At 38.2% G+C, this 13712-nt stretch overlaps 1 protein-coding gene across 2 annotated transcripts in view; it reads left to right on the forward strand.

Annotated features, from left to right (window-relative positions):
* IKKbeta (I-kappaB kinase beta) overlaps window positions 1–13712 on the forward strand; it is a 198696-nt gene that overhangs the window by 172155 nt on the left and 12829 nt on the right. For both annotated transcript variants that reach the window (XR_010858472.2, XM_067135101.2), the window contains exon 14: window positions 6348–6598. Coding sequence is in view for 1 of the 2 variants with exons in the window: in XM_067135101.2 (XP_066991202.2) it covers window positions 6348–6598 (251 nt within the window). In the remaining variant the exon portion in view is untranslated. The remainder of the gene's footprint in view (window positions 1–6347; window positions 6599–13712) is intronic.

Consider the following 13712-nt stretch of genomic DNA (forward strand, 5'->3'; position numbering starts at 1 on the left):
TTCTCTCTATTTAACGATTTCTGCATGGGGTGAGAATCAGAGGTGCCAACTATTACAGATTGTCCATAATTATTACGGATTTCACCTCATGGTTACGACATTGTACTCAAAGGGGAAATTATTACGGATAAACAACATTATCACCAAAAATTCTACAAAAGAAAGAAAAGGAGAAATTTCCAATGCTATGTAAGCTTGCTGCACTTACATCATGTCAGCCCGGCCGCACTGGGCTAGCCACAACGAGCTCCCAGCTGAGCCCTTCTGATCTAGATTATCAGCCCGGTAGCAAAGAAAGTAGCGGCTGAATAAGTATTGTTGCTGACTCACAAGCAGTTCAACGAGGAGGGTTGAGCATTTGTTTACATATAACAACCACATCAGGACAGCATGACTGAATGTTGTGTGCATTTACTCTGGCGTGCAATGATAATCAGACAACAACGCTTGATGTGGATAGTCCTTATTAACAAAATATCTTCCATTATATCACTGCATAAGTTACAACGATGAGGAGAAAGTATGTATTTAATGGTTGTAGCAGAGATGTGGTGGTATTAACTCATAATGATAGATTTTAGATATAGTTTTTAGGTGGCAACACCAGTTACAATACAACGCATCTGACATTCAAACTACAGAAGGCTGCAAATAAAGTTGAAACTCGAGTACCCAAAATGTAGTAATTCACTTTTATAACCTACATCTAAAACCCATCACCATTAAAGAAAGTACGTACTTGAATGAAGAAAAGTCTTTCGACACTTGCTTGTGTGGATGGAATTGTTATGAACTCGTCTGTATTCGTGTTGCTCAAATGTACCTCCAAATTCCTCCCATGATTGACCTATGAACAAATTAGTTCATATAAGGCTTTTATTAATATTATTACATTCTCAGCAATTATCTGTCATAAATACAACAAAGCATAGATTCGCCCTAAGCATACCACAGTAAGCCTGTGATGTGCAGGAATTATTTTATTATTATTATTATTATTATTATTATTATTATTATTATTATTATTATTCTCTCTTTTGATAAGGCCAACTAATGACCATGGTATTCAAGTTTTTCGCTGGGAGTGGGTTTTGATGTTTGTCCAGAACGTGCGCATTCTCTGGCTGTGTTGCTCCTTTCGTTTGTCCAGAGGGCACCTGTCTTCTTATGGGGCGGATTGTTCTGGAACGTCCTTTGTCTCTGAATATTTCTGAGTGGTGAACGGTCTCTGATGTCACTTTCAACTATTGCTGGTTCCTGAAGATCTTCAGCCATTTCCGTTAACAATTGGTCACCCTGGCAGAATTCATCCTCGATATGTGACCATAGGTCAGATGTCTCTTCCTGGTCACATCTGTGATCTGTTCTGTGTAATTATAGAGCTCTTGATTATGTCACCTGTATCCCCCCTCTATTATTAAGTAATGTAATGTACAAACCTTCACAACATAACAGTTGTTTATAATATATCAGGACGTATCTGATGTTCGCTGATATTCGAAGTATCAGTATAAGAGATTTGTTTTCTACTACTGAGGTAGTGACGGGAGGGAAAAGGCCCATCATAATCAAGTTCGCGCGATATCACGAACGTGACCGTATCTGGCGTGCAAAGAAATCGCTGAGGGGATCGGGTACGCTGATAACAGATTCGCTAACAGCAACGAGAAAGGACATCCTAAACGCCGCGCGTGACCACTTCGGTCAGAAATCTGTATGGACTAAGGATGGACGTATCATTATTCTAAGCTCTGATGGGAAGAAAATTCAAGTGACCACACGAGCTGACCTTAACAATGTTATTCAAGCAGCTAGGGGGTGAAACAATGTGAAGCAACGACAATGTGGATTAGTTTAAGTTTGTATTATAGTGTTTTATTATTGAGTGTGAATGTGATTGAGTGCATGGAAAGCCGGCGCGATATCACAGGAAATACGCAGGTAAGAAGCATGTATTCTTCTTGGTATTCTGCTTTGTGTGATGAGTACTGTCATAACCACTGCCAGCTGTGGACCTGACTGTCCCCCTACCCCTAACCTCTCCTATCCGAGAACGGAGACACCCCGCTCCCAGAGCTCATTAGTAAAAGTATTTCAGGCCAATGCACGTTCATTGAACTGCATTCATTTAAATTCTCAATCCCTACCTGCTCACCATGATGAGCTAACAGCTCTTCTTGAAAACAGTAATGTACACGTAGCTTGCATCAGTGCGAGCAGGTTACGCGCAACTATCCCTAGTAGTATGGTACACATAACGGGCTATAATATTTACAGGCATGACCGAATAGATAAAAGAGGTGGAGGAGTAGCCTTGTACTGTAAAGATGATATTAAATGTAAAATCGTATGCACATCTGTTGACTGTGCCGATCCAAGACCTGAGTTCATTTTTGCCAAGATCACTGTGACAACAGTTAAAGCCCTAATAGGAGTTGTTTATCGGCCACCATGGGTAGGTCACCTCTCAGACATTGAAGACATCCTGCAGAGACTATCACCTGCTTATGAACATATTTTAATATTTGGAGACTTCAATACTAATTTACTGGAACAGGCTGGAGATACAAAGCAACTCTTATTTTCCAGACGTGTGACATGACAATACTTCCACTAAAACCAACAAATCATACCTCATCTTCACATACACTAATTGACTTAATGGTCACTAACAACTCACAGAAAATAGTGTCACATGGACAAATTCCTACCCCTAGCATATCGACACGACTTAATATACTTGTCTTACTCGCTCAAAGTACCGAAGTATAAGTTCAGATACATCACATTCAGGGACATTAAACATATAAACTTAGATCGTCTGAGAGTTGACACCTTGAATAGTCCTTGGGATGACGTAAAAAATATAAACAGTATCGATAAGAAAGTTGAAACTTTAAGTTCACTTATACTTGGTCTCCTCGATAAACATGCACCTAAGCGTACCGCCAAAGTCTCCCGACCTCCTTCTCCATGGCTGACCGATGACATTAAACAAATGATGTCTCACCGTGACGCGTTACACCGGCTCTACAAGACGCACACACTCTTCCAGTGTGCTTGAACAGTATCGGACATTCGGAATAGAATTAAAGTAATAATTTGAAATAAGAAATTTTCTTTTTACAATCACCTGGCTGGAAATTTAAATGTGTCAAACACTTGGAAACAACTTCGTTCCATTGGAATTGGGAAAGCTTTGCCCTAGCCATGTAATCCAGACATCTCTCTGGAGAGATTGAATGCTCATTTTTCTGAAATAAAAATTAAACCGGAAATACACACAATATCACAGACTATAAAATCTCTTCTGAACCAGCCACCACCAAATAGGCCATTCTTTGAAGTCACAGAGATTGACGTGAAACGTGAGGTATTATCAATCACATCATCTGCTGTAGGACCTGATGAAATACCCATACTCATAATACAACATATCATTGACATTATTCTTCCCGCCATTACTCATATATACAACACGTGCCTCACAAGTGGCCTCTTTCCAAAAATGTGGAAAAATGCCATTATAAATCCTGTTCCCAAAACTTCCTCACTTGTACTTATAACAGATTATCGACTTGCATACTTTCATCTCTCTCCAAACCTCTTGAACGCATAGTACACGTGCAATTAATCGACTATTTAAATAAATACAAACTACTTGACCCTTTACAATCGAGTTTCAAAAAGGGACTCAGTACGGCCACTGCCCTGCTGAAAGTTACAGACGACATGAGACGTGCTATGGACAAAAGGCAGGTGACGTTACTTACACTTCTTGATTTTAGCAGCGCTTTTGACACAGTACATATAGACGTACTGGTTGCTAAATAAAAATCGCTTCACCTTGCACGGACAGCTCTAGAATTCTTTCTCTCATATCTTACGGAAAGAAAACAACGCGTAATTCTTCAGAATAGGTCATCCGAATGGGTAATGAAATATTCAGGAGTACCACAAGGCTCTGTACTTCGACCACTTCTCTTTGTTATCTATATTAACAATATATCGACACAGCTAAGACACTGTAAATACCAGTTGTATGCTGACGATCTACAGATCTATTATCATTCCAAAATTTCAGACATCAATCAAGCAATAGGTTATATGAACTCTGACTTAAATAATATCTGTGCATACGCTCATGAAAACTGTATTTTAATTAATCCATCAAAATCTAAAGCTATTATTGTTGGGCAGACGAAACAAATTAGTGCGGCAAAAAACAAAAACATTCCTCCACTAACTTTATCTGGTAAAATTATTCCATACGAAAACTCGGTAAGAAATCTTGGTGTAATTATAAACGAGAATCTTAACTGGGGAGAGCACATTACAAATATCTGTAGAAAAGTGTATGCGTCCCTTCACCCACTAAAATATCATCAAAATATGCTGCCACTAAACATGAGAATTAGGCTTATAAATACTCTTATCCTCCCTATATTTTCCTACTGTGACGTAGTACTAAATGATGCCACTAGAGAACAACTAAACCGATTACAACGTACTATGAACTCGTGTATTAGATTTATCTTTTCCTTACGCTATGATCATGTTACCCCTTATTATCGACAACTTTCCCTTCTGAAATTTGAACAATATAGAAACCTCCACGTGGCAGTATTAATATTTCAAGTATTAAAAGAGAATATCCCATACTACTTATCTTCACAACTCAATTTCCTATCCTCTTTCCACCAGCATAACACACGCTCCGGCAGTACACTTGCTATCCCTCTCAGCAGGTCAGCAGCATTTAGCCGTTTGTTTTTTGCAAATGGAGCTAGAATATGGAATTCTCTCCCCCACAACATTAGAGCCATAAATTCCTTAAATTCCTTCAAGTTGTCTTGCCGTGAGCATCTCCTCGATGTGTGCCGCCAGTTTACAAAAGAAAATAATGAATGAATCTGGTAGAGTGAATGTGTGTATGAATGTACATTTACTGTGCTTATGGTATTTTGTGTCATTCAACTTTTAATTTGTAACGATAGTTTTAAGACATGACTAAGAATATTTATAGAGTTTATGTTATTTTGTTTCATAGTTTGTTTCTAGTTTGTAATGGTAGTTTTAAGATAAGATTATGAATATTGCTCTCAGATGTACATTGTTAATGAATTGTGGTTAAGTGTAAGAGAAGACCATGAGTCCTAACTTCGCCACTACAAATAAAGGCAAATATAATAATAATAATTATTATTATTATTTTAATTTTACCGGGCGAGTTGGCCGTGCGCGTAGAGGCGCGCGGCTGTGAGCTTGCATCCAGGAGATAGTAGGTTCGAATCCCACTATCGGCAGCCCTGAAGATGGTTTTCCGTGGTTTCCCATTTTCACACCAGGCAAATGCTGGGGCTGTACCTTAATTAAGGCCACGGCCGCTTCCTTCCAACTCCTAGGCCTTTCCTATCGCATCTTCGCCATAAGACCTATCTGTGTCGGTGCGACGTAAAGCCCCTAGCAAAAAAAAAAAAAAAAAGAAAGAAAAAAATTATTTTAATTTTCTAACTACCACATGACAGCTGTTATGACTGCAGCCCAACTAAAGGGTGCCCCCCACTACATAATGAAACAGCAGACTACACAGGTCATTGCTTACCTCAACAAAACAACAAGCAGTTGATCACTAAGGTCCATTCTGTACCATGGAAACGTAATAACTAGGTCTTTCAGAACAACTTAAATCCCTTCTTATATTCAGATTTTACTTTTTTTGTCTCAGATGCTTTGACCGTTATTATTCTGGTATGCACATCCTATTATGACATAATGCCGATGTTAACAATGTATAGTTTCCTATAGCGGTACTGGCAAAAACCAAAATAATACTGGTATTTTACCGATATTTCTGTAGCAATATGGTCTCTGCTTGCAACAACACCCAAATTTATATCATGTGCTGAACTTATTTTTAAACAAAATTTTACCATTTACCTCTAGCAATATAACAAAATTTGTTCAAAGACTTCTGTTTATGTCTTTAAATGTTACTCATTTACTTTGTTTCAAGCATTGTAGAGTAGACTGTAGTAAATTGAAGTCTTTTATTACTCTTCTTTATCATGGGACCCAGAAGAGTTCAGTATTACTTCAAAACCAAAAAGTGGACTACGTAGCACATTTGATTAGGCACTCACCTTGTATGCTCAAAGTTACAGCATCAAAACTCAGTACAGTGGTTTGCATTTGGGAGTGTTTAAATGCAGGAGTTCATTTTCAAAACAAAATTCTGGCTCTCTGGCAGCTCTTCAACTCTATAGGAATTAAGAGATTTTCAGCACACAGCTTTATCATTTTTTTTCTCACATTGATTTACTTTTTTTTTTTAAATTCTTGAACAGGATAGTCACCAACTGAATGGTTTGTTGATGCCGAAGTCCTTTGATGACATATCCAACTCGTGTGAATCAAGGATTAAGGAAAACCGTCGTAGTCCATCTTTGCCTCAAGTTGGCCTAACCCCATCAATTTCTGCTGGAACCACTGGACCTATGTCTGCTCCACACATACTTGGCAATAGTTCTTCAGAGCAAAGCAGCATGACTGGAGACACCACTGCTATGATTGAGCACAACATGGAGCTAAGATACAGGTGATTAGGAAAATATTATTTTACATTGTAAAAAGTAAGAACTGGAATCTATATGAACGTATTTTCTTACTCTGTGTGTGAGGAATGTGCCCTGAAAGTTTAGCTCTACCTTGTTGTTACACTCTGTATACAAAATGTGCTAAGTCATACATAAAAGATAGGACCAGTGAAAGGAATGTGATACGATAAATATAATGACAGGTCAGTGTTAGAAGAGGGAGAAATAAAAAGAAAACACAAAAGACTAGGACAGTCCCCTCATTTGTCCTAATAAATGTTCCTATATTTTTATATATTACTTTATTTTTATGTGTTTGTTCCTTTTCATTACTTATAAAATGTGTTAATTAAGGATATTAACCCTAGAACTGCAGACCATCTTCCTAACTGATAGTCTCACACTTCCTCATATAAAAACAAGGTTGAAATTATTTCTTCCAATAAAAATGTATGCGCAGTAGGCTGTCCCTGATTTTTCAAAGTTTTAATTTTGCAATGCATATGTTATTGTTTTATTCATTTGGGTCCAAAACACCCAAAAACATTTTTTTTCCTTATGTGGAACAGTGCACCCCGCGTCGACTCCCGCGCAAACATGTCCATACAAGTTATGTCACAAGAGTGGCGCACTCTCATTGTTATTGTCACTTAGTTTTCGCTTATCGGGTAGCTGTCACGGATTGTTTTATATTTCGAAGATGTCGGTGGAACTAAGGAGCAATAAAAAAAGAGTTGGTGAAGTAAATCGCCAAATAACAGGCGCAAAATTACCATCTAATTGCCAAGTTCTCACAGTTCTATTTTTCAACGTACGTGAGGTTAAGTTGACTGTTAGTGAAAGCGCAAATCTTGTCATTCGGGAGTGCAATATATTCTGGGAAAAGGCTAGAATACCCACCAGAGCTGTGCCTATTTGTGTTAAGAAGTTTATCAGGTCTGGCGAGAACTGCAAAAAAAATAAGATTCAGGATTTACATAGGTGCCGCGAAGAGAACTTTCAACTTGAATTAGATAATTTATTCTATATCTCACATGCTGATGCTCTTGAAAGAATGAAAATCGAAGAAGATAAAATATTTTTTGCAAAAATAAAGAGAGCCTAGCGGGTGTTGACATAAAGTTGGCTGATATTGAAGAAAGGGCCAGGCTGAGAAAACTCGCAGAAGATAAAAAGAGACTAAAGCAAATGCCTTCCACGAGCTCATTGGAATCTGCAACTTTACAGACTTTTGATACACATGAAGACGTAGAAGAACAATCCACAAGCTCTGAAGAAAGCCTGGAAGAATCTCTGCCATCCACATCTCAATCTGTAAGTTCTTTAGCTATGTCGACAAGAAGAGGAAGAAAATATTTTATCACATCTAAATTAGTTGCAACTTTAGACAGCTGTCAACTATGCGTCAGAGATTCTGTTTATATAATTCAGTCTGTAGTAGAAGCACTTGGTCTTAGTTCTGACAATTACCCGATCAACAAATCTTCTATTCAACGCATTCGAACACAAATGAGAAAAGATAGAGAGAGATCCATTAAATCTGATTTTCAGAATAACGTGCCAGAAGTAGTTACTGTTCATTGGGATGGAAAATTGTTACCTGCTCTGGATGTAAGAAGTTCTAAAGAAGAACGCCAACCAATTATTTCATATGACGATGAAGAACAACTTCTTGCTGTGCCGAAGTTAGACAACTCTTCTGGCAAAGAGCAAGTGAAAGCAGTGTCAAATGCCCTTCATGACTGGAACCTGAATAATAAGGTACAAATAATGTGCTGTGATACAACAGCATCTAATACAGAACGCTTGAACGGAGCTTGTGTGCTTTTAGAGCAAAAACTAGAGAGAGAGTTGTTACTCTTTCCTTGCTGCCATCATATTTACGAACTGGTGCTCAAAAGTGTGTTTGAATCAAGGATCCAACAAATCACTAGCAGTCCTGATATTCCGCTGTTCAAAAAGTTTAGACACAACTAGAAGAATATTAATCTTAGTGCCATCGAACCGTGCACTGATTTTGTCCAACAACATCTCTGTGAGGCAAATATTATTGAATTGGTGACGTTTTTTAACAATGAGCTGGCAAAACTGACTGTACGAGATGATTATCACGAGCTCATGAGCTCGCTATTGTTTTTCTGGGTGGAGACATTAAAAATAAAATAAAAATCAGATCTCCTGGTGCAATGCATCAAGCACGATGGATGGCAAGAGCTATTTACTCCTTAAAAATGTGTTTACTGAAGTCCCAGTTTAAAATGAGCGCTAATGACAAACGAGCTTTACAAGATGTTTGTTTATTCATTGTGGCAGTTTACGTGAAGCCCTGGCTTGGATATAGTTTGGCGATAAAAGCACCAAATCAAGATTTTTGTTTTTTAAAGACCTTAAAAGATTACTAGAAAGTTGACAAGTTGATTTCCAATGCGGCTTTAAACAAGTTCAGTTAACACTTGCGGTTCTTGTCAGACGAAATAGCCATCCTTTAAATTTTTTATAATGAAGTTGATGAGCAGACTAAAGGAAACATTGTAGAAAACTTACAAAAAGAAAGCTTTGGTGATTCCGGAAAGAGAGATGTTCCATCGAAAGAAGAGAATTCTGGCTCTCTATATGGTATGTAGTAGACTAGTAGTGTTTAATCTGGTATTTAATGTAGAACTTATTTGTTTTATTTATAGGCACTGCAAGTATTTTTTATCCCTTTTCAGGGAAATCTTTGAGTGATTTTGTTTTTGTCAAGAGTAAAGATTTATTTTCACGACTGAAACTTGACAGTGGTTTCCTTCAAGAAATTGTATCTTCATGGAAAAACAATGTGGTGTTTGTGGAAGCTAAAAAGAAGGTTTCTACCTTAAAGCAGTTAATGACACAGCTGAAAGAGCTGTTAAACTAATGACAGACTTTCATGGTTTGATTACCGCAGATGAAGAACAGAAGCAGTTCGTATTACATTCTGTGCAAGAACATAGAAAAATTTACCCAGACTGTAAAAAAGACACTTTGAAGAGGAAATATCCAAAGGAATAACTATTTAAATTTTTTTTTTTTTTATTACTTACAAAAAGAGCATTATATAAATTTCTGTTTTCATTTATATTTCTCTAAAATAATTGTTTTGAGTGATCATCTACAACTACATTTAAGAGCTATTTAAGCAGCTATTTTCTAAAACTTTTAGGCCCAGTCGGCATGGGTTAAAATTAATGTAGAAAGTTGAAATTCTGTACTTCGCTAACTAATAGACTAATAAACACAATAACGGGGTATGCATTTCAATAAATGAAAAAAAAATGTTTTGCCCTTTTAAGGGACACCCTAATGTGCAGGTATGTGCAAATCAACTTTTGAAATGAATCCTCAGGTACGTAGGAACTTACGTCTTCCAAACATTCATAGAGAGAGAATACAGATGAGACCTATTGTTTCTTATACGGGGTGAAGAACATAAAGCGGAACCAGTCCCGCAACCTGGCAGCGCAGCCTGCACATAGAAGGTGCGTGCGTGACAGGAAGTCCACAGTAAATACATTGGTGCGTAAGCTATTTTTAACTAACTAACAAACAAACAACACAAACAATACAAAAAATAAAATTACTCACATATATTACGCCAGGAGATGTTGAAACTGGCACCTGCTTAGGGAATTATTCATTACGCTCTGCAGTTCCCTCTGAGAAATTTCTTTGAAGAATGTTATTTCGAAATTCATCTACAGTGTGTGGATTTATTTTGTACACTTTCTCTTTCAGTGCTTCTCCCCGAGATAAAAATCGCAGGGGTTTAAATCTGGGGACCGAGAAGGCCATATGTTATTAGTGATAACTCTGTCTTCAAACACTGCATGGATTTCTTGTTAAAGAGAAGCAGGCTGTATGTGCCGTTGTGGAGTATTGCTAGAAAAATGACACACTTCTTTCCCTCTAAGTCAGTTCTCAAAAAAGGCCGCAAAATAGTTTGCAGATACCTATCACTATTGGTAGTTTCCGAAACAAAAAATGAGCCTATTATTCTCTCGCCGCTAATAGTACACCACACTCCTATTTTTTTCATCGTGCAGGGGTACTTGGTGAAGCTGACTAGGCTTTTCAGTACTCCAATAACGATTATTTTGTGTATTAATATACCCACTTATGTGAAACCACGATTCGTCCGAAAAGAACATTAGATTAGGGTCAATTTCCCCATCATGTATCACATTCAAAACCCATTCACAAAATCGCATTCATAATGCAGGGTCACTCAGTTTTAAGTTCTTGCACTAAAGTAATTTTATCCAGCTTGAACTTCAGTAACTTTGTAGCCATTCAAACAGAACCATAGAAAATTTCCATTTCCTGAGCAAGTCGTCGAAGTGATTTTGTAGGAGACCTTTCCAGAGTGTTACCAATGTTACCTACAGTTCCTTGTGTGAGCACTACGCGGTTTATTACGTTTCTTATCAAGAAGACTTTACATCTTATATAATTTAATTACTAATCTATAAATCGAAGTCCGACCTGGAACTTGAACATCGGTAAACTTCTCTTGAAATAATCCACAAACTTACTACGCTGGCGTAGCAGGAGGAGAGGTGATACTCCCGCATGGTGCATCCCAGGTGGCGGATAGGGGTGTCCTAACCGGCTTGCCGGCAGACTTGAGGGAAATAAAATACCTCTCGCGGACCAAACACACAACCCCTTGTGGTTGAGGGACGCAGACAAAGAATACACCTACAGTATCCCCTGTCTGTCGTAAGAGGCGACTAAAAGGGGCGACCAAAGGATGATTGAATTAGAACCATGAAACTACTTGTGATTAGTACCACCACATGTGGAACACCATGGGTTGCTTTTACTTGCGCGTAGTACCACTATGTTAGGTACAAAATAGGTTTGTGATTAGTAGCAAAAGAGTACGTTGCCAGCTTTTACAGTACCTGTGATTAGTACCACTACATGAGTGATACCATGGGATAAGCGACACCACAGTTCTGGCTTACCTAGTATTAGTACCCACTACATGAGGGACACCACGAGATAAGCACGAGTCCCTGTGGTTTGTACACTTATATGATGAACACCATAGGTTTGCGTTGCCTGTAAATGGTGCTGCAATGTGCGAAACGTCATATGTCTGTATTCCATGTGTGAATTTCATTACCTGTGAGTAGTACCATACTGTGTGGAATACCGCGAGTCTACGCTACTTTTGATTAGTACCACACCATGACAAATACCATGGTTCTACTTTCTTAGCAATAAGTACCATTATGAGGGGCCGATGACTTGGATTTTGAACCCCTTTAGACTAAAAGCATCATCGATTCAGTATTATGCTATAGACTCAGTTCCTTGGTCAGTAATACTATTATTTCACGTCAGTTTCTGTGAATGCGGGCCATTGTGGGTCGGATCCACTGATTGTTTTAAATTCATATCCATCCATTCATTCTTCATCCTCATGTTTTGAATTCTGGTCAGTGGAGGATTTTGGTCTTTAGTCATTCCATTTCATCTCATTTCGTACCATTAGGGGCCGATGACCTAGATGTTAGGCCCCTTTAAACAACAAGCATCATCATCATCATCATCATCTTGAAATAATCTACACAGAGCTCGATAGCTGCAGTCGCTTAAGTGTGGCCAGTACCCAGTATTCGGGAGATAGTAGGTTTGAACCCCACTGTCGGCAGCCTTGAAGATAATTTTCCGTGGTTTCCCATTTTCACACCAGGGAAATGCTGGGGCTGTACCTTAAATAAGGCCACGGCCAGTCCTAGCCCTTTCCTGTCCCATCGTCGCTGTAAGACCTATCTGTCGGTGCGACGTAAAGCAACTTGCAAAAAAAGTAAATAATCTACGACCCTTGCACTTTCTGTACGGACATATGAATCATAAATGAATACTCTTTGGGGAACAGAATACCGATACCTGACTTGGAGCCTTCTGAGCCATTTCACTGAATTCGCACACTGTGCTAATGTCACCAACGAAACAGATGCCGTGATGGCAAACGTTCAACAAAGACTGAAACCTGGCGTGGCAGCACGGCCTTGAGTACATCCGGCACTGTATTTCATCACCGGCTGACTCACTCACTGAGGAATTCCAGAGCACAGGATGGAGTGGTTCCTCTTTATTCTGCTCACCCAGTATAAGTGCTCTGGCTTACAGGTTGGCGAAGAAGCTATATCAGATGTTGAGAGATAAAATTCAGTTTAGGCTTCAACATACTGTTCTAAATTTGTATATGATTTTTTTTTTTTTTTTTTAAAGTGAATGTTCAAGTTCCTTCAAATGCATCATATGATGTTATAAGTTTATTCACCAACATTGATGTATCAGAATGCAGATTATTTGTAAATCTCATCTTGTGTTTTTGAAAATTGAGAATTGATAAATGTTATATCTGTCTATCGTCATCATCATAATCATCATCGAAACCACTGACTGTCCTTAGTGCCCCCCCCCCCTCCTTTTCTTTTGTGCTTATTCTCTTCCCTTTTATCTTCCCTGTTGAGCCGTGTGTCCCTTTTTCACCTTCCTCATTCTAATCCTTTTCCCATTCTGGTTTGCTTTTTTGTTTCAGGGTTTTTTTGGTAGTTATTTATCTCTACTTTGGTGTCATTTGTATTCAATTTTGCATTTATCCTCTGAAATCCATGTTCAGAACAAAAATTTGGTGGCTCAAAATGAAAGAAAACATAACCAGGTTTGTACTGACTTTTCTCTTTTCTTGGTGTTTCAATCTTTCCTTTTCTGGTGTTACTTCTTTATAAATGATTTTTGCATTACTACAATATATTCATTTATTAAAACTTGAAAAAAAAAAAACTGAAAGAAAAAAAGGGAAGAGGATAGGGATGAGAAAGGCGAAAAAGGGGCACGCAACTCAACTGGCAAGAGAAAAGGGAAGAGAATAAAATGGGAATAAGCACAAAACAAAACAATTTTTTTTTTTTTTTTTTTAAATAAGAGGGGAAAACTAAGGACAGATAGAACATTCCACTGAGTCAGTCACTGCGTTTTCAGCCACTCAGAATCTTCATGATAAAACACTGTTGCAATGGCACAAGGTAAAGAATTCAAAGTTTTTAAATGACCAGGCAAAAATACCAAAAGAGCTGAAGG

This window comes from Anabrus simplex, chromosome 1 (genome assembly GCF_040414725.1).
Source record: "Anabrus simplex isolate iqAnaSimp1 chromosome 1, ASM4041472v1, whole genome shotgun sequence".
Taxonomy (NCBI): Eukaryota; Metazoa; Arthropoda; class Insecta; order Orthoptera; family Tettigoniidae; genus Anabrus; species Anabrus simplex.